General features: G+C 42.7%; 1 protein-coding gene across 1 annotated transcript; it reads left to right on the top strand.

Annotated features, from left to right (window-relative positions):
• The first annotated feature begins 795 nt into the window (after nt 1-795).
• On the top strand, nt 796-12,020 carry LOC110544872 (PRAME family member 12-like). Its single transcript, XM_060378838.1, has 3 exons — nt 796-1,082; nt 1,537-2,127; nt 11,444-12,020. Exons 1-3 carry the CDS (start codon nt 796-798, stop codon nt 12,018-12,020), a joined length of 1,455 nt encoding a protein of 484 aa, XP_060234821.1.
• Nucleotides 12,021-21,344: the final 9,324 nt, after the last annotated feature.

Raw genomic sequence — 21,344 nt, 5'->3', positions numbered from 1 at the left:
CAAGGTCTCCATGTCCCACCAACAACAACAAAAAAAAATTCCATTTGTGTGGCCAATAAACTCACTGGAACATGATCAAACTTCAAGTGGCCAGCCTCTTAAAGAAACAGGAGTCCTTTCCCACCTGCCCCTTCCCCACACCAGGAGACATCCCCTGAGGAGGCCTACACTTCTGCATCCTTACCACAATGTTGAATAGTTCCCTTGGATGGCTTTCTGTGACAGGATTGTTCATTCCTGTGTCTTCAGATGAACCTACTGAAGACACAGATTGGATTTCAATTCAGGTTTTTGACATAACTTTAAGTAATACAGGATGGAGTACCAACCATAGTTTCCAGGATCATCTCAGTTTTTCCCAGAGAGGTTCCATGTTTTAGAAAAATTATGGGTAGGTTGTGTGTGTAAATTTCCCAAGCTTTGTGTTTGGGGACTTGTGATATGATCTATGTGTGGTTGGCACACAAAGATGGTACCCATCTTTCAGACTGCTGGGGACCCCTGCCCAGTGGGGATGGGATTGACTGGGGCTTTGGTTGGGGTTGGATGGAACACTGGGGAATGTGTAACCCTGAGTGTCCTTGTAAGAGGCTCTTGGTGATATCAGTGAGGGAGGTTGTTTTGAGATCTCCACTGAGGACAATGGATTAAACTGATGTCTCTACCACTGCCAGAGCAGTAACACTGACCTTCAGTGGTTCCTGTGATGGTGAGGGGTTTTTCCAAAATTGATGTTGAGAATGTATTCTCCCCTAAATGCCTCCCCAGGATCCTTCTGACTGAAGACCTTCCAGGATGAGTGCTCAGACTCCACCCACACTCCTGAAGCTGGCAATGCAGGCTCTGCTGAGAGATGAGACCTTGGATATGTCAGCTCTGGACAAACTGCCCATGGTGTTCTTCCCAGCACTGTTCAAGGAGGCCTTGACTGGCAGACACACTACAACTGTGAAGGCAATGGTGGCAGCCTGGCCTTTCCCCTGTCTCCCTGTGGGGGCATTGATGAAGACCCCTGACTTGGAAACCTTCCAGGCAGTTCTAGCAGGAGTAGACACTTGGCTGCAAAGAAAGTTTCACCCCAGGTAAGCAATAAGCAAGTACTGTGGAATGGAGCCTATGGATAAGAGGGAAGATATTGTGGGGTCAGGGAGAATGGCTTCTTCTTGAGAGTATCAGAGGCTCCTGTTTGATCATTGGATAGAGATACAGGGCCTTTGGAAGCTGTTCTTTGCTTGTGCTAAGGACTGTTGCCTATATCAGAGCTTGGAGCAGATGTAGCCCCACAGGAAAATGAGCTATTGCTGGCCTCCCCCAATCACTAGTAATGGGATTAAGGGGAAACTGAGTTACTTAGAGCAAGGAAACTTACCAGGACTACCTGTGCAGGTCAGGGAAAGCTTTTGCAGGGTGGGAAGTGGCTGCTGAAAAAACACCCACTTTGGCAGAAGTTAGAGCTAAATTTAGTGATGTGGAGGAAATGTTGAGTCAGTGTGGGGTCTTGCCATGTAGCTGACACTTGACATGTTTTACCCACAGGAGGGGAAAACTTCAAGTTCTTGACCTGAGGAAGAAGTACCATGAATTTTGGAGCCTATGGAATGGTGTAGAGGATGGTGACTGCTCAGTAGAGAACCAAGATGAGCAGCAAGTAGTGAAGGTCCTTCCCAGATATGCACTGAGGCGGCACCTGAAGGTGGTAGCTGACCTTTGCCTCAGGCCACGTGTAGATGAAGAACAAACATGCTTCTTGCAGTGGGCCCAGCAGAGAAAGGGCTCCATCCAGTTCTGCTGTATGAAAATGACCATCTGGATTCAGCCTGTCCATGTTATCAAAGAGGTCCTGAAGGTTTTTCATCCAGAGCACATCCAGGAATTTGAACTGAACACAGAGTGGAATATATTTATGCTGGCACGGTTTGCTCCCTGCCTGGGCCAGATGAGAAATCTTCACAAACTCTTACTGGCACCCGTCTCTAAGAACACCTTCAAGATTGGCAACAGGACAACAGACATGGAAGACAAGTGTATCAACAAGTTCATTTCTCAGTTCTCCAGATTCAACTGTCTCCAGCACCTCTCCTTCAGGAGGGTCTACTTTCTCAGAAACCGCATCAAAAGGGTCCTCAGGTAAGCAAGGATGGAGAGCTGGGTTAGCTACCAGAGCAGACCTTTCTCCTTAGTTTTAAGGGTTAGTAGTTCACGATGCCTGCCAGTCAGTGAGTACAAGCATTTAGCACCCCTTGAATACAGAATGCATGTCTTGATTCCATGTATAATGAATCATAGTGTCAAATGCACTAAAATGAATCATAAAACCGAAGGTCAGATTCGTTAAGGATTGGATGTAATTCTTCTTGGAATGATGCCCACCCCATCAAATGGAAAGGGAACAGGAAGGGGAGAGTGCAGTGAGGAATGGGTGGACTCACAAGCACAGTGTTGAGGGGAGCTCTGAAATCTGGTCTGTGAGAACAGCCTCAGTCTCTCCCAAATTTCCCATGGGTGACAGGTTTTGAGCTTAAGTGGAGCTGAGTGCCTGGGACAATGGGGATAGTGAAGATGTTAAATTACTACAAGTGTGACTGTGCAGAGGCATTGATGGGATCCAGAGTGCAGTGAGCACACAGGAAGTTTCCCTAGAGCCTGCCATGACTTGCTTGTTTTGGAACTCCTTATGTGTGCTTCCTGAGCTCTTGAGCTGAACTGGCTTCTGCTTGAGATTGAGGCCAAGAGAAGAAGTGTGAGTTTGTCTTAAGAGAGGAGATTTCTGCAGGAAGCATCTAAAATGATGCCCTTTGAATCCTTGGGAAACTGGGCTTCTACTACCTGTATGTAAATGCCACACCATACTCTCCAACACCATTTTCCAGAAATTAACCTACTGGTCTATCCCTAGGTGCCTGATGACCCCATTGGAGACCCTGTCCATCACACACTGTAACATTTCACAGTCAGATCTGAATTACTTCTCTGAGTGTCCGAAGCTCTTTCAGCTGAAACACCTGGACATGAAAGGTGTGGGCTTAAAGGCTTTGGATCTTATGCCTCTCCGAGTCCTCCTAGAGAATGTGGCAGACACTTTGCAGTCCTTGGACATGAAGTGTTGTAGGATGAAGGATTCTCATCTCATTGTGCTCATACCTGCCCTCAGCAAGTGCTCCCAGCTGGCCAAGGTCAGTTTCTATTGCAATGACTTCTCCATGCCTATCCTGAGGAACCTTTTGCAGCACACAGCCAACTTGAGCAAGATGAATGTGGAACAGTACCCTGCCCCTCTCGAGTGCTATGATGACTTTGGTTATGTCTCCACAGAGAGATTTACCCAACTCTGTGCAGAGCAAATAGATAGACTCAGGGCCATAAGGCAGCCCAAGCGCATCTTCTTTGCTACACATATGTGCCCTCGATGTGGAGAGCGCTGTGTCTATGGCCAAAGATTCAGACCTTGTCTTTGCCAGAGGAGGCGGCAGTAAATAGAGAAACCTAACTTCTGCATTTGAAGCAATGGAAGGCTTGGGACACATCTCTCATGCTGGGAACTCAGAGCTTGTGGCTTCAGACTCTGCTCAAATTTTTAGTATCCAAATGATCGGAGAGCTGGATCTAGGATTCTGAAGGTGACATGGAGAACAATGTAGGGACTGTAGGAACAGGGGTCTTGTGGAGTCAGAAAGACAGTTTTTCCTTTAAGCGTCCATCTGTCAGGACACTGTTGCCAGTGGCTTTGTCCTGCAGCTGTGAACCTGGATGTTCTCCCTCTGGGGTCTTTTTTGGTTATCACCCTCACTGCCAGGGTCTGGAGGGTTCCATGACACAATGAATGGGAAAACACTGGTCTCTAGGTGACACTGGGTGAGACAAAGGTCATGCCAAGTTGGCATCTATAAAATGACAGTTTTGGTGACACTTCTTCCATTCTTGTCCTTTTCCTGCCTGTGCAATAGTTACAACTGTCTTTTGTGGTTGTTCTTTCACATGCTCTGAAAGTTGACACTAAAGTGAGCAACATAGACACAGCTCCTGTGAATATGAAGGGGGATATAATGGATTAGACTATTAACGTCCAGTACACTCAGGCCACAAGGCACCATGGACACATGAGAGGTGACTGAAGAGAAGGAGAAGACAACACAGGGAAAAGTGAGCAGGCTTTTCAATGGTTATTTTCCTTCCAGTCTTAAAACCTTGTTTTCTTTTTCATTGAAAGGCTTATGGATTCTGGGCTAGCCTTGGACTCTTGATCTTTTCTGGGTGAGACTACCACCATATACCAGTATATCCATCCCGCATTCCAAATGTCTCTAGGACCATATTCCTGTGGACTCCCAAACTCTGTGAAGCAGGCACAGTGTATATGAAGGTGTCCAATACCACATAAGTCCCTTTCCTTCAGAAAACATTTTATTTATGGAAGAATTTTATTTTATGTCTTCAGTTGTGGTCTCTGTATTGATATATATAAGAAGAAAAATCTCCCTAGTCCTTGACATTATATGCCCTTTTTCTGTATAGTAAGATATCAATAAAATGATTTATTTCTCAATTGTTTTTTTCTTCATTTAATTATTTATTGAACACCTAGAACAAGCTTTTTTTTTTATGTTGTTGTTGTTGTTGGCAACGGACATTTATTAAAACCTTATAGTTGAAAAAGAATTGTGGGTAGTGAACTCTGAGATGGTTTCTGTATGATGTGTTTGTAATTATTTCAGAGTCAGGGGTGCCTTTCAAAATTATTACCATAGTTAACCATAAGAATTTATAGAAGAAAGTCAAACAAAATACAATGGTTTATTTCTCAGAATGATAGGAAGTATATTTCCCCTTTTTCAATTTTACTTTTTAATTTATTACAATTTATTCACTTTGTATCCCAGCTGTAGCCCTCCCACTTGTCCTCTCACAATCCTGCCCTCCCTGCCTCTTCTCCTCTCTTGCCCATCCCCCCGACCACTGATAGGTGACATCCTCCTCCCCTTCCATCTGACCCTAGGCTATTAGGTTTCATCAGGACTGCCAGCATCTTCTTCCTCTGTAGTCTAGTACAGTTGCCCCCCTACCCTGCGGGGGTGGTAGTCACAGAGTCAGGTACTGAGTTTATGTCATAGACAGCCCTTGTTCCCCTTACTAGGAAGCCCATTTGAAGACTGAAATGCCATGGACTAAAAATGTGCAGGGGTTCTAAGATTATCTCCATGAAGGGTCTGTGGTTGGACTTTCACAAAAGACCCCTGAGCTCAGAGTTTCTGGTTCTGTTGTTCTTCTTGTGGAGCACCAGTCCCCTCCAGGTCTTTCTAGCTCCCACTTCTTTCATAAGGTTCCCTTCACTCTGCCCAAAATTTGGCTATGAGTCTCAGCATCCCTTTAATACCCTGCTGGGTAGTGTCTTTTAGAGGCCTTCTGTGGAAGGCCCTCTGTGGTAGGCTCCTGTCCTGTTCCCTTTTTTCTCCCTCTTCCTGTGTCAGTCCCATTTGCCTTTCTAAATGAGGACTGATCATCGTTCCCAGGATCCTCCTTCTTGCTTAGTTTTTTTTAATATAGTTTTTTTATTTATTACAGTTTATTCAGTTCGTATCCCAGCTGTACCCCCCATCATCATCCCTCCCAATCCTGCCTGCTCTCTTTCCCTCATCTCCTCCCATGTTCCTTTTCCAGTCCACTGATAAGGGAGGACATTCTCCCCTTCCATCTGACCTTAGCCTATCAGGTCTCCTCAGGATTGTCTTTCCTAGTCTTCCTCTGTGGCCTGGTAAGGGGGTACACTGCCCTAGGGGAGAGGTGATCACAGAGTCAGCCACTGAGTTTATGTCAGAGACAGCCCCTATTTCCCTTACTAGGGTACCCATTTGGAGAATGAGCTGCCACGGGCAACAGCTGTGCAGGGGTTCTAGGTTATCCCCACGAATGGTCCTTGGTTGGAATATTAGTCTCAGAAAAGACCCCTGAGCTCAGATTTTTTAGTTTTGTTGTTCTTTGAAAGTCTGATAGAATTTTGCACTGAAACCATCTGGCCCTGGGCTTTTTTTTGCATGGGAGACTTTTGATGGCGGCTTCTATTTCTTTAGGGGATATAGGACTATTTAATTGATTTACCTGGTCTTGATTCAGCTTTGGCAAGTGGAATCAATCAAGAAAATTGTCCATTTCATTAAAATTTTCAAATTTTGTGGCATATAGGCTTTTGAAGTAAGACCTAATGATTGTTTGGATTTCTTCGGTGTCTGTTGTTATGTCCCCCTTTTAATTTCTGATTTTGTTGATTTGGATAGTGTCTCTCTGCCTTTTAGTTAGTTTGGCTAAGGGTTTGTCTTTCTTGTTGATTTTCTCAAAGAACCGGCTCTTGATGTCATTGATTCTTTGAATAGTTGCATTTGTTTCTAATTGATTGATTTCAGTCCTGAGTTTGATTATTTCCATCTGTCTACTCCTCTTTGGTGTGTCTGCTTCTTTTTTTTAGTGCTTTTAGGTGAGCCATTAAGTTGCTTGAGTGAGATTTTTCGAATTTCTTCTTGAAGATACTTAGAGCTGTAAACTTCCTCTTATCACTGCTTTCATTGTGTCCCATAAGTTTGGGTACATTGTGCCTTCATTTTCATTGAATGCTAGGAAGACTTTAATTTCTTTCTTTATTTCTCCCCTGACCCAGCTGTCATTGAGTAGCACGTTGTTCAGTTTCCATGTGTGTGTAGGCTTTTTGCTATTTCTGTTGATGTTGAGGTCCAGCTCTAGTCCATGGTGGTCAGATAGAATACAAGGGATTATTTTTAATCTTCTTGTAGCTGTTGAGTCTTGCTTTGTGACCAACTATATGGTCAATTTTGGAGAAGGTTCCATGAGTTGCCGAGAAGAAGGTAAATTCTTTTTTTCTGTAGATGTCTGTTAGGTCCATTTGATTCATGACCTCTGTTAGGGTCACTGTTTCTTTGTTTAATTTGTGGTTTGTTGACCTGTCCTTTGTAGGGTGTTGAAGTCTCCCATTATTAATGTGTGGGGATCTATGTCTTTTTTCACTTTTATTAATGCTTCTTTTATAAATACAGGTGTCATTGTAATTGGGGCATAGATGTTCAGGATTGTGATGTCTTCCTGGTGGAATTTTCCCTTGATGAGTAGGAAGTGTCCTTCCCCACCTCTTTTGATTAATTTTTTCAAAGTCTATTTTATTAGATATTAGAATGGCTAATCCTGCTTGCTTCTTGGGTCCATGTACTTGAAAAATTGTCTTCCAGACCTTTATTCTCAGGCAATGTCTATCTTTGTGACACAGGTGTATTTCTTGTATGCAACAGATTGTTGGGTCTTGTTTACATATCCACTGTTAGTCTGTGTCTTTTTATTGGAGAATTGAGTCTGTTGATGTTGAGAAAGATTAATGATCTGTGGCTGTTAGATCCTTTATTACTGATGTTGGCTGTGGTAGTGTGTTTGCGTGTTTGGCTACTTCTAGTTTGGCTGTAGTGAGGTTATTTATTTCCTCTGTTTTCCTGAGTGTAGATAGTGTTCTTGATTTGTATTTTTCCTTCTGTTATCTTCTGTAGTGCTGGATTTGTGTGTAGGTGTGGTTGGAATTTGTTTTTGTCATTGAATATCTTGTTTTTTTCCGTCTATGAGGACTGAGAGTTTTGCTGAGTATAGAAGCCTAGGCTGGCATTTGTGTTCTCTTAGGGTCTGCATGATATCCGTCCAGGCCCTTCTTGCTTTCATAGTCCCTGTTGAAAAGTCAGGTGTGATTCTGATGGGTTTGCCATTATATGTTACTTGGCATTTTTCCCTTCCAGCTTTTAGTATTTTTTTCTTTCTCCTGTATACTTACTGTTTTGATTATTATGTGGTGAGAGCATTTTCTTTTCTGGTCTAATTTATTAGGTGTTCTGTAGGGCTCTTGTATTTTTATAGGCCTCTCCTTTAAGTTGGGGAAATTTTCTTCTACGATTTTGTTGAAAATATTTTCTGGGCCTTGGAGGAGGGAATCTTTTTTTTCTCTGTTGCTATTATTCTTAGGTTTTGTCTTTTTATGTTGTTTTGGATTTCTTGGATGGTTTGTGTCAGGAATTTTTTAGATTTATTATTTTCTTTGACAGATACATCAATTTCTTCCATTGTATCTTCCACAACTGAGATTCTTTCTTCCATCTTTCGTAGTCTGTTGGTTATGCTTACCTCTGTAGTTCTGTTTTCTTTCCTAGGTTCTCCCTCTCCATGATTTCCTCCGTTTGTGTTTTTTTTTTAATTTTTCCAAGTCTGTCTTCAGATCTTGAACCGTTTTCTTGATTTCCTTCACCTGTGTGACTATATTTTCCTGTTTTTCCTTCAATTCCTTCACCTGTTTGTTTCAACATTCCACTGTTTCTTTTATTTCTTTCAGTGAGTTAATCAGTTTCTCTCTGAAAGCCTGTTTCAAACTGTTTGGCTGCATCTTCCTGTATTTCTTTACAGATGGCCACAATCTGTTTTACTATATCTTCCTCTAATTCTTTATGTATTTTATTTGCTTCCTCCATTAGCCTTTTTTTTAAGCATAGATGTGGGGTCATCTTCCTGAATTTCTCCTATGTGAGGGTGTCCAGGGCTACTTGCCCCTGGGTAACTGGGTTCTGGGGATGCCATATTGCTTTGCCTTTTGCTGGTTGTATTTTTACGCTGGCCTCTACCCATCTGGCTATCTCAGGTGTTGTCTGTTAATTTCTGGTGCCTGCTGGGTCCTGGGGTTGGGAGAATCCCCTTGGTAGAGTTCTGAAGTAGATCTCCTCAGCTTTTTGGGTATGGTCAACTGAACGGTGGTGCTTCTCAGGAATTGTCACAATTCACCTCAGGCATATAGACCTGTGTGGTAACTATAGTGTTCAGGAAGGCTCTCCTCTCATTAGGAGAAGTCCTGGAGATGGCTGCCCTGCTGCTGGGTTTTTGCTCTGAGTTTAGTGAGCTGCAGCTGCTGTTCTTAAGGTGTATTTTTTGGGTGTAGCCCTCTTGAAGAACCAGGGAGTCCCACAGTTTTGTCAGTGTAGCTAGGGATAACCAGTTGCACCTTGGACCAGTATCTGAGGGCTGCTCTAGTGGTTCTCAGGCTTTTGTAGGTCTGAGGTTGCAGCTGTGTGCCCCTGTGCCCTAGCAGTAATCAATGACAGGTGAGCACAGCACTCATGCCTGCAGCAGAAGGCTAGAGCCTACAGCCAGTGTGAGTCCAGAAAGTCTTCAGGAACGGGGTGTCCTGAGTGTTGGACCTGATGATCCCCCCACTGTGGGGTTTCCTCCAGACAGGGACACCCAGACTGCGCTTTGGGGATCACAATTCTTTCTGGGATGGCGAGTAGAACCTGCTGGCACAGGCGCACAGCTCTGCCTTGCTGATGATTGGGTGTTTGGGCATCTGCTGAAACTGTAACTTTTCTAGAGAACTTTTCGGGGGGAGGGGTGTCAGCTGAATGATCTGAGGTCAGACCTGCTGTTCCCCTCTCTGTGGGTCACTCCACAGAGAAATTCAGTCTCTGGGGCCCTAGGGGCTACAGTTCTATCTGGGGCAGTGAGTCAGGTGCCCAGGCAGGACTCTGTGCTGGCAGAGAGCTGTGTCCCCAGCTCTGGGCTGGCTGCAGGGCGCCAACTGGACCTCGAGTTTTTCCAGGATTGTCTGGGTGACCTAAGGTCGGTCCCGACGTTTCCTGCACCGTAGGGTTTCCTCTCGATTGAAAATCCCTGTTTCTTGTGTTGTGAGGCCCACAGTCTGGGACAGTGATCAGAGCAGGCTGGTGTGTGGCTCTGGTTTGGCGATCAAGAGCCTGGTGGAACTGGGACCTCTTTTGTGCTTTAGCTGGGGGATCTGAAGCTGATTGAATCCCACACCGTGGGGTATCCTCTCACCCGGGAAACACTGGTCGCTGGTGTTTTTGGACTGAGAGTTCTGTCTGCTCGTCATTCTGCAGATCCTGTTGTGCTGCTGGTCAGAAATACTGTCTTCCCGGTGCCGCCATCTTGGATCCGGCTTTGTAATTTTAACTGTTGTATTTTGTGAATTTGTTGTCACTGTTTTTCTGTGAAGCATGGACATTGCATGTGGAAGGTAAAAGCATTCCAGTTGCTCCTGGTCACTCCCTCTACAGCTGTCACTGTCTTGTTTTCTTGTAACTCAGGTTAGGTTTTGGTTTCTCTTGCTCTGTTGCAGAAAAGGAAAGAAATTGGAGAAAAGGATCCTGAAGAGATGGGACAGATAGACCTCAGCCAAATTGGTTGGGTTTGAGGAGTCATTTTCTTTCTTCCCCTTGAAGAAAAAAAAACAGCTCCCCCTGCCCCCACTGGTACATTTAAAGTTCCCCAGCTATGGTGTGGTACCCATTCTGGATAAGTGCCACTGGGTCACAGAATGCTCCGAAGATGAAATTCACTGTTGACTACTACCAGGTCTGACAGGTGCATTAAGGAACAATGGGTGGGTGCTTCATATAGGAACTCAAGGGGTGAACTTAATAAAGCATTCAACCTGTGATTGGTGATATTTTCCTGTCAATTTAAGAGTCTAAATATGGGATTTTCCCATTTTCTAGATTGAATCAAGCATTCTGTGTCAATATAAACACAGCAAAAACAGAATAGGATGAAATTCATTAGTCCCTAAACTTGAAACTTTGAAACTTAAATTTTATCTTTTTCTTTCTTTCTTTCTTTCTTTCTTTCTTTCTTTCTTTCTTTCTTTCTTTTCTCCATGTATTCTTCTTTGTGTTCTTGTTGTCCTTGGTTTTGGATTGTGTTTTGACAACATTGTTCTGTAGGTAAGGTTGATTTAGAATTCCAATTCACAGGGACCCCTCTGCCTCAGCCTCCCTGTTAGGAGGATGACTATGTGAGCCTATTCTCCTGACTGTGTTTATGCATTTGTGAGCAGCCTGGTTCAGAGTGGGAGTCAGCAGGGTGGGGAGAGTGTTAACCTCTTCCTGACAATAGGCACTTATTTGTCTGGTATCAAGAGCTGAGCTTCATGCTTTGCCAGTCTTCTACTATGGTACCTACTCAGAAGCTCTGAGCTTAGATCTGTGAGAATAGCTCAATCTGATCCAAATTTCCCATGGCTGAAATGTTTTGAGCCCAAGTAGAGCTGAGTGCATGGGACGATGGGGATAGTGGGGGAGGGGTGTTAAATGACATCAATAGTGACTGTGCAAAGCATTGATGGAATCTAGAGTTCAGTGAGCACACAGCAAGTGTTTCATCGCTTGGAACTTTTTATGTGTGCTTTCTGGGCTTATGGGCTTAACTGGCTTTCTGCTTAAGAGTGAGGCCAGGAGAAGAAGTGTGGGTTTGTCTTGACTGAGCAGATTCCAACAGGAAGCACCATATAGAACGTCCTTGATATTTGGTTAAACTGACCTCGGGTAACTGGGTTTCTTCTACCTCTTAGACCCCATAGTCTCCAACACCATTTTACCAGAACTAACCTCCTGGTCTATATCCCTAGGTGTCTGATGACCCCATTGGAGACCCTGTCCATCACACACTGTAACATTTCACAGTCAGACCTGAATTACTTCTCTGAGTGTCTGAAACTCTTTCAGCTGAAACATCTGGACATGAAAGGTATGGGCTTAAAGGCTTTGGATCTTATGCCTCTCCAAGTCCTCCTAGAGAATGTGGCAGACACTTTGCAGTCCCTGGACATGAAGTGTTGTAGGATGAAGGACTCTCATCTCATTGTGCTCATACCTGCCCTCAGCAAGTGCTCCCAGCTGGCCAAGGTCAGTTTCTATTGCAATGACTTCTCCATGCCTATCCTGAGGAACCTTTTGCAGCACACAGCCAACTTGAGCAAGATGAATGTGGAACAGTACCCTGCCCCTCTCGAGTGCTATGATGACTTCGGTTATGTCTCCACAGAGAGATTTACCCAACTCTGTGCAGAGCAAATAGATAGACTCAGGGCTATAAGGCAGCCCAAGCGCATCTTCTTTGCTACACATATGTGCCCTCGATGTGGAGAGCGCTGTGTCTATGGCCGAAGATTCAGACTTTGTCTTTGCCAGAGGAGGCGGCAGTAAATAGAGAAACCTAACTTCTGCATTTGAAGCAATGGAAGGCTTGGGATACATCTCTCATGCTGGGAACTCAGAGCTTGTGGCTTCAGACTCTGCTCAAATTGTTAGTATCCAAATGATCAGAGAGCTGGATCTAGGATTCTGAAGGTGACATGGAAAACAATGGGACTGTGGGAACAGGGGTCTTGTGGAGTTAGAAAGACAGTTTTTCCTTTAAGCGTCCATCTGTCAGGACACTGTTGCCAGTGGCTTTGTCCTGCAGCTGTAAACCTGGATGTTCCCCTCTAAGGTCCTTTTTGGTTATCACCCTCACTGCCAGGGTCTGGAGGGTTCCATGACACAATGAATTGAAAAATAGTGGTCTCTAGTGGGTGAGACAAAGGTCATTTCCAAATTGGCATCCATAAAATGACAGTTTTGGTGACACTTCTTCCATTCTTGTCCTTTTCCTGCCTGTGCAATAGTTACAACTGTCTTGTGTGGTTGTTCTTTCACATGCTCTGAAAGTTGACACTAAAGTGAGCAACATAGACACAACCCCTGTGAATATTAAGGGGGCTTTAATGGATCAGACCATTAACGTCCAGTACACTCTCGACAGAAGAATATCAAATGGCAGAAAAACACTTAAAGAAATGCTCATCCTCATTAGCCATCAGGGAAATGAAAATCAAAACGACCCTGAGATATCACCTTACACCCATCAGAATGGCCAAGATGAAAAACTCAAGCGATAACACATGCTGGAGAGGTTGTGGAGAAAGGGGAACCCTCCTCCACTGCTGGTGGGAATGTAAACTGGTACAACCACTCTGGAAAGATATCTGGCGCTTTCTAAGACAAATAGGTCCTCCAGACCCAGCTATACCACTGCTAGGTATATACCCAAAGTTTGTTCAAGTACACAAAAAGGACACTTGCTCAACCATGTTTATAGCAGCTCTATTTGTAATAGCCAGAACCTGGAAACAACCCAGATGTCCATCAACGGTGGAATGGGTACAGAAATTGTGGTATTTTTATACAATGGAATACTACTCAGCAATCAAAAAGGAGGAAATCATGAAATTTGCAGGCAAATGGTGGGATCTAGAAAAGATCATTCTGAGTAAAATATCCCAGAAGGAGAAAGACAAACATGGGATATACTCACTTATATAGACCTATAAGATATGATAAACATAATGAAATCTATACACCTAAAAAAGATAATCAATTGAGCGGACATGGGGTAAGATGATCAATCCTCATTTAGAAAGACAGATGGGATGTGCATTGAACATATGACAGGAGTCTACTGAGCGCATCTGAAAGACTCTAACTAGCAGTGTTTTCAAAGCAAAGACTCATGACCAAACCTTTGGCAGAGTACAGGGAATCATAAGAAAGAAGGGGAGTTAGTCTGATGGGGAAAGGATAGGAGCTCCACAAGGACCAAATATATCTGGACACAGGGTCTTTTCTGAGACTGACATTCAACCAAGGACCATGTATGGATATAACCTAGAACCTCCACTCATATGTAGCCTGTGGTAGCTCAGTAACCAATTGGTTTCCCAAAGTGAGTGGAACAGGGACTATTTCTAACAGGAACTCAATGACTGGCTCTTTGGTATCCCCACCCCCGAAGGGAGGAGCAGTCCTGTTAGGACACAGAGGAGGGCTTTGCAGCCAGTCCTGAAGATACCTGATAAAACAGGATCAGATGAATGGGGAGGAGGTCCCCCCATCAGTGGACTTGGAAAGGGGCACGGTGGAGATGAGGGAGGGAGGGAGGGACTGGGAGGGAATGAGGGATCGGGACACGGCTGGGATACAGAGTTAATAAAATGTAACTGATAAAAAAAATAAAAAATAAAAAAAAAGAAAACTGAAATGCCATGCACTAAAAATGTGCAGGGGTTCTAAGATTATCTCCATGAAGGGTCTGTGGTTGGAGTCTCACAAAAGACCCCTGAGCCCAGAGTTTTTGGTTCTGTTGTTCTTCTTGTGGAGCACCAGTCCCCTCCAGGTCTTTCTAGCTTCCCCTTCTTTCATAAGGTTCCCTTCACTCTGCCCAAAATTTGGCTATGAGTCTCAGCATCCCTTTAATACCCTGCTGGGTAGTGTCTTTTAGAGGCCCTCTGTGATAGGCCTTCTGTGGTAGGCTCCTGTCCTGTTCCCTTTTTTCTCCCTCTTCCTGTGTCAGTCCCATTTGCCTTTCTAAATGAGGACTGATCATCGTTCCCAGGATCCTCCTTCTTGCTTAGTTTTTTTTTAATATAGTTTTTTATTTATAACAGTTTATTCAGTTCGTATCCCAGCTGTACCCCCCATCATCATCCCTCCCAATCCTGCCTGCTCTCTTTCCCTCATCTCCTCCCATGTTCCTTTTCCAGTCCACTGATAAGGGAGGACATTCTCCCCTTCCATCTGACCTTAGCCTATCAGGTCTCCTCAGGATTGTCTTTCCTAGTCTTCCTCTGTGGCCTGGTAAGGGGGTACACTGCCCTAGGGGAGAGGTGATCACAGAGTCAGCCACTGAGTTTATGTCAGAGACAGCCCCTATTTCCCTTACTAGGGTACCCATTTGGAGAATGAGCTGCCACGGGCAACAGCTGTGCAGGGATTTTAGGTTATCCCCATGAACGGTCCTTGGTTGGAATATTAGTCTCAGAAAAGACCCCTGAGCCCAGATTTTTTGGTTCTGTTGTTCTTGTGAGCTCCAGACCCTTCCAGGTCTTTCTATATCTCACTTCCTTCATAAGATTCTCTGAACTCTGTCCAGTGTTTGGCTATAAGTCCCAGTATCTCTTCAATACCCTGCTGGGTAGAGTCTTTCAGCGGCCCTCAGTGGTAAGTTCCTGTCTCCTTCCTTATTTGCACCTTCTTCCAATGTCTATCCCATTTGCCTTTCTGAATAAGGATTGAGCATCTTACACAGGGTCCTCCTTCCTTAGCTTCTTTAGGTGTACAGATTTCAGTATGATTATCCTATATTATATGCCTATTATCCACTTATAAGTGAGTATATACCATGTGTGTCTTTCTGCTACTGGGATAGCTCACTCAGGATGATCTTTTCTAGTTCCCACCATATGCCTGCAAATTTCTTGATTTCCTTGTTTTTAATTTCTGGGTAGTATTCCATTGTGTAAATGTACCACAATTACTATATCCATTCCTCAATTGAGGGGCATCCGGGTTGTTTCCAGATTCTGGCTATTACGAATAAAGCTCAATGTTTTTGTTGTATACTTGAGCAATTTTTTTGATATTTGCCTAAGAGTCATATAGCTGTATCTTGAGGAAGCAGTATTTCCAATTGTCTGAGAAAGCCCCGTTGGAGAGCACTGTGTCTATGGCATGGGATTCTGACTGTGTCTTTGCCAGAGGAGGCAGTGGTGAATAGAGAAACCTAACTTCTGCATTTCAAGAAATGGAGGGCTTGGGACACATCTCTCATTTTGGATGCTTAGAGCTTGTGGCTTCAGGCTCTGCTCAGTTTTAGTATCCAAATGATGTTTGCTGAGTAGGATATAGGAAACAGAGTTAGCTTTGAAAACAATGGGACTTTGGGAACAGGGGTATTGTTGTGTCAGAAAGACGATTTTGCCTTTAAGTGTGGCTTCTGTCAGGACAGGTTAGCCAGTGACTTTGTCCTGCAGTTGTAAACTTTGATGTTCTCCCTCTGGGCTCTTTTTTTGTTATCACCCTCCCTGCCAGGTTCTGGAAGTTTCCTTGACACCATGAATGAAAAAGCACTGATATCTAATGAGTGAGACAAAGGTCCATGCCAAATTGGCATCCATAAAATGACAGTTTTGATGACACTCATTCTTGTCCTTTTCCTTCCTGCAAAACAGTTACAACTGTCTCAGTGGCTATTCTTTTATATATACAAAACGTTGAAACTAAAGTGAGCAACAGAGACACAGCTCCTGTGAATATGAAGTGGACTTTCTTGGATCACAGACAATTAACATCCAGTACACTCAGGCCACAAGGCACCATGGACCCATTAGAAGTGACTGAATGGAAGGAGAAGACAACACAGGGAAAAGTGAACAAGCTTTTCAATGGTCATTTCTTCCAGTCTTAAAACCTTGTTTTCTTTTTCGTTGAAATGCCCATGTACTCTGGACTAGCCTTGGACTCTTGATTTTGTCTGGGTTAGACTACCACCATAAACCAGTATATCCATCCTGCATGCCAAATGTCTCTAGGGCCATATTTCTGTGGACTCCCAAACTCTGAAGTAGCCATAGTGTATATACAGGTGTCCAATAATACATAAATCCTTGTGCTGCAGAAAACATTGTATTTATAAAATTACTGTATTTTGTGGCTTCAGTTGTGGTCTCTTTATTAATGTAAGAAGAAAACTCTCCCTTGTCCCAGCCATTATATGCCCTTTTTCTGTATAGTAAGATATCAATAAAATGATTTATTTCTGAATTGTTTTCTTCTTTATTGAAATATTTATTGAACACTTAGATCATGTTTTTTTTTTAAGGAAGTCATTTTATTTTGTGTACTTTGGTATTTTGACTGCTTGTATGTCTGTGTGAGGGTGTTTGATTCTGGAACAGGAGTTACAGACAGTTGTGAGCTTTCCTCTGGGTGCAGTGAATTGAACTCAGGCCTTCTGCAAGAGCATTTAGTGCTCTTAACCTCTGAATCATCTCTGAACCTCTCTGCTTCCTTTTGTAGTATGATACTTCCCCTTGTGTAGCTCAGTTTTGTTGGCATCATCCCTGGACAATGGGCCAATGATCCTTCTTGGTTTTCTTCTTAAGATTTACATGATAGAGGCTGGAGAGATGACTCAGGATTAAAAGTACTAGCTAATGTTCAAGAGGACCCAGATTCATTTCCCAGCACAAACATGACAGCCCATAACTCTCTATGATGCAGTTCCAGGGCATCCAACAGGTTCACACAAAAAAAAAATGTAAGCAAAACACAGCTGCAAGGTAAGAAATTATATACAAGTTTAAAAACAGATTTATGCAATGTTTAAACTATTTCTTTTTAACAAATTTAAACTGGGTATGATGGCACATGCCTTTAATCCCAGCATTGGGGGAGGCAAAGATTGATGGATCTCTGTGAGTTTGAGCATAGCTTGGTCTGCCTAGGCTACAAAGGGAAATCCTGTCTCAAAAAAGAAAAGAAAACAAAGTAAAACAAACAAATATTGTCTGTGCACCATGTAGTATTATATGTGTTTTCTGTAGTTCAAAAGTTGGCTTCAGAAAATGGGGTTGCAGCTATTTGTCAGATTCAATGTGGATGCTGGTAAATGGAACTGGCTCCTTGTTACGTGCTGTCAGTGCTCTTGACTGCTCAGTCATTGCTCTAGCCCTTTTTCATTGCTATTCATTTAATGAAAATAGATAGTTTTTTCATACAGTAAGTTCTGATTATTGCTTTTTGTCCACCAGTTCCTTTATGATCCTCCCTACCTTCTCTTCCATCCCAATCCACACTCTCTTCTCTTCCCTAAAAAACAAACAGGCATCTAAAGAATAATAAGAAGGAGCCAGGGGGTTGGACAGATGGCTCATTGGTTAAAAGAACTGTTTGTTCTCCCAGAGGTCCTGGGTTCAATTCCCAGCAACCACATGGAGGCTCACAACCCTAATGTTGTGAATATACACAACCTGAATGCCACCTGAGAGAGGGCTGAGGATAGAGAGAGACAGGGCGACACAAAGAAGGACTCCTAGTCTACATGCTGATCAAAGTGTTGATTTAATGGATGTCAGCTTAACACTTAAGTAGGCAGAAAAGGGCAAGCAGATTCTCAAGCAGGCAATTTTACTTATCCAAAACATATGAGGGCTCACTCAAGGTTATACAGAGCTTGCTGTCTGGTTACTATGGTTGCACAGATTTTCTCAGGGTCAGAGCAATCTGCTGTAGGACCACCAAGGTCAGTCAGTCTATGAGAGACTGGACTTTGGAAAATAGCCAGAGCCAAGAGACTGAGTTCCACTGTTGAGATGAGCATGCCAATTTACCAAAAACTCCAAATAGGCTGCCGCAATTCCTCCCTTTTGAATTAAAACAAAGGGATCGTGCCTTTCTTAGGTGAGAGTGATTGCCAATAAGTATCTTACCTGTTATGGGAGAATTCCACTTATAGGGGGATTTCTGTGTCTTAGGTTGGTAAATCACCCCGAACCCATCATTGACTAACTGGCCCATAACACAGGAAAGGAGAGGTTAAAGCTGACATTTGAGCTGGGCAAGCCCAGCCCCTACCTGGGGTGAGGGAGTCACAGCATGCTGCTCTTTCAATGGCATTAAATCTAGCTTGGTGCTATTGAGCTAAGTGGACACATCTGGCAATTACAAAGATGAATAGTACCAGACCAGCCAAACAAAGGTGTGCTAACATGTACAAGAAGAACAAAAGGGGGGTTGGGCACTAAAGCCCAAAAGTGTAATTCAGACTTCAATGGATGAATCAGCTGCAGCAGTATCAGCAATATCATCACTTGGGGAATGATCTTATTTTTTGATGTAATCCACTTGTTGCACCAGTCTCTCTGGCAGACATCGAGCAGCATCTTTAACCTACAAAAAGTACCATAAACATATCCTTGTCCCAAATCAAAATGGGGTTAAGTCCATGTCATGTATTATTCAAGGGGTCCCTCCATTTAACCATGGAGGTTTCAGGGTGCCAAAAATGTTTAGCTGCAGATTTGCCATGTTTGTCCAGGTTAAAAAAATTTAAATTGAGCTCTGGATGATCAAGGAAGACATTATTTCCCCTTTTTTGTCTTTTGTAAATACATCTTAATGGTGGCATGGGCATGTTTAAACATGCCTTGACCCATAGGATTATAAGGAATACCTGTTACATGCTTAATAAATAATTTTTTAGAAAACATTTGAAAGGGCTTATTGGTATAAGCTGCTTTATTGTCAGTTTAATTTGGTGTGGCATGCCAAGAACAGCAAATACAGCCAAACAATGATCTATAATGTGGCATGCAGCTTCTCCAGAATGCAAGGTATCAAAAATAAATCTTGTATTAATTGTTACATGAATAAATTTTAATTTCTTAAATTTTATAAAATTGGGACCCAAGTCCTTTTCCTTGTTCCTAAAGAGGCCAATCTTGGGCTCTTACAGTCCATGGTCAGCTTCAAACTGGTGGTACTGGGTTCTCATTACAATCAACTGTATAGTTCCTTGTCTTTGCCTAATATATTCTAACAAGTTGTTAAGCAGCATGGTCCAAAAATGACCGAAAACATTCCAACTTAGAGCTGTTATAGTTCTGGCTTTGCATATCCAGTATTGCAATACTAGTTCCTATTCCAACTAAGCAGGTCCCCAAGATAATAGTTAATGTCAGGGAGCCCCTTTGACTTAGAATTTCAGCCTGTTAGGTGGGATTTTGGGCTGGTGGTCTCTTATTCTGAAACTGCTTCAATGATAACAATAGGAACGTTGGCATCAGGGGTTAGAAAGGCTGAAATGCCACCCAAAGACTGGGCAGTGGGGCAGTCCTCAGGAGCGTCTGGTTAGCTGAGTCACCTGAAGAGGCAGTGAGCAATCATGTCAGCTTCCAGCAAGTCTAGATCTCAGGTTGTAGTCTATAGCTGATTCCAGATAGAATCAACCCAGTGAAAATCTGTCGAGAAAAACTCGAGACTAGAAACAGAGGGTTAAATTTGTCTACTAAATGGGAAAAGTGAGCAATCCCAATACCAAGGAAAAAACTCATCTGGGGTCCGTTTGAGCTATGTCAGATTCAGGTCTCATTACTTTTTGATTTCCTGAAATTCATGTAAATTTATCCAATGGTATCATTTTTTTCTAAGCTGTTTGTTTTGTAACCTTTATAAACAATTTAAATGTGTCCATGGTCTGAAACTCTAACACTTTAACTGTGGGTACAGATATAGGTAATCAGCCATCATGCCATTTCTTATAACTGGAAAGTTAGGCAGAAGTACACTAAAGGCTTTAGTATTAAACACTGGAAGCTTGGACTTTCCTTAACAAAGCAACTAGAAGGAATAGGTTTAAAATATTATTAAATCCTATTTCAAAGTCTACCTCAAAATGGCAGATATTCAAATTTACATCTCTAAATCTATTTCCAGAAGACAAGCAAGAGAAAGTTAAAATCTCAAGCTTGTGACTGGATAATAAGCAGTCAGTGTTTCATCAGCTTATCCCAATTCTATTATTCAGTATTATAACACTGAACTTCTGAGATTTTATAACAATATGAGCATATCAATAGCAGAGAAGGGGATAAATCTGAAATATTACCTGAAAATATTTATTTAGACCCTTTAATTTTTTTAATTAACTCTGCAACATTTTTCCAGATCTTTAAATAATTTTTAAATTTTCATACTTAAAATTTTATAGCCTCAAATCTTATGTAAATTCTATGTCTTTTTATCTAGCCATTTATCATAAAACATAGGCAATTAACATGAAGTCTACAGGAAAGGCAAACCTGTTTGCCTTTTTAAATAGAAGACCTAGTACCTAGTAATTTTAACTAATTAATAAACTAAACATTGAACTAAAAGTGGATCTAATTATCTGCTCTTTAAGTGCAAGGCTACCATTAGCTTAGCTTAGCCATCAATGTGATCAGAGACCTGATCCATGTACCAAAAAGACAGTGACAAAGAGTCAGTCCATCAGCCTAGGCAGCTGTCACTGGCTCCTGTGGTATCATGGCATCATGAACACAGGCAGTCCAGCAACCAGGCACAGAAAATGAGAGACTTTTTCTGTGGAGAAAGAGATGAGTGCATGACCTCACCTCGCCCTTAGCAACATGAAACATTGACTCTCTAGGTGTCCACAGTTTTGTCCACAGTTTAGTCTGGGCCCTAGCAGTGTGCCAGTTGGGGCAGTGTTTCCCAGTTGTTAGTGTACTACAATCCAGAGTTGCGTACAATACATAGAAGGGCTAGCAAATCTTGTGCATCCAATCACATTGTGTTGAGCCTAAACAGGAAAAAATTATAAAGGACAAAAGTTTTGTTTAGCACTTAAGAGAGAACTAAACAAAGCTGGCAACCTTAGCTGGGATGGACAGTTCTGGCCATAGCAAACCTATCAGCCAGAAACAACAACAACAACAAACTAGCTTTAAAGCAGGACCTTTGCTTGTATGTTTTGTCTACCAATTTTGTGAGTTTTCTCTTGCTGTTATTTATTTCTTGAGTTACTTATTCATTTATTTATTTATTGTTTTTTGATAAGGAGAGGAAGAGAGAAGAAGTGTGAGAAGAGCAGAGAAATAGGAGCATGGCTGGGTGGCCCTGAAGAGTTTAAGTTAAATGACTCCATTTTTA

This window comes from Meriones unguiculatus, chromosome 3, assembly GCF_030254825.1.
Source record: "Meriones unguiculatus strain TT.TT164.6M chromosome 3, Bangor_MerUng_6.1, whole genome shotgun sequence".
Classification (NCBI taxonomy): domain Eukaryota; kingdom Metazoa; phylum Chordata; class Mammalia; order Rodentia; family Muridae; genus Meriones; species Meriones unguiculatus.
Note: the sequence above shows the minus strand (reverse complement) of the source record. Positions and strands in the feature narration are given on the sequence as shown.

Excerpts from the sequence above, each read along its gene's own strand:
- LOC110544872 (XM_060378838.1), top strand. The coding sequence starts at position 796 with ATGAGTGCTCAGACTCCACCCACACTCCTGAAGCTGGCAATGCAGGCT. Across the intron at positions 1,083-1,536 it reads CAAAGAAAGTTTCACCCCAG|GAGGGGAAAACTTCAAGTTC; the intron begins GTAAGCAATAAG and ends TTTTACCCACAG. Across the intron at positions 2,128-11,443 it reads CGCATCAAAAGGGTCCTCAG|GTGTCTGATGACCCCATTGG; the intron begins GTAAGCAAGGAT and ends CTATATCCCTAG.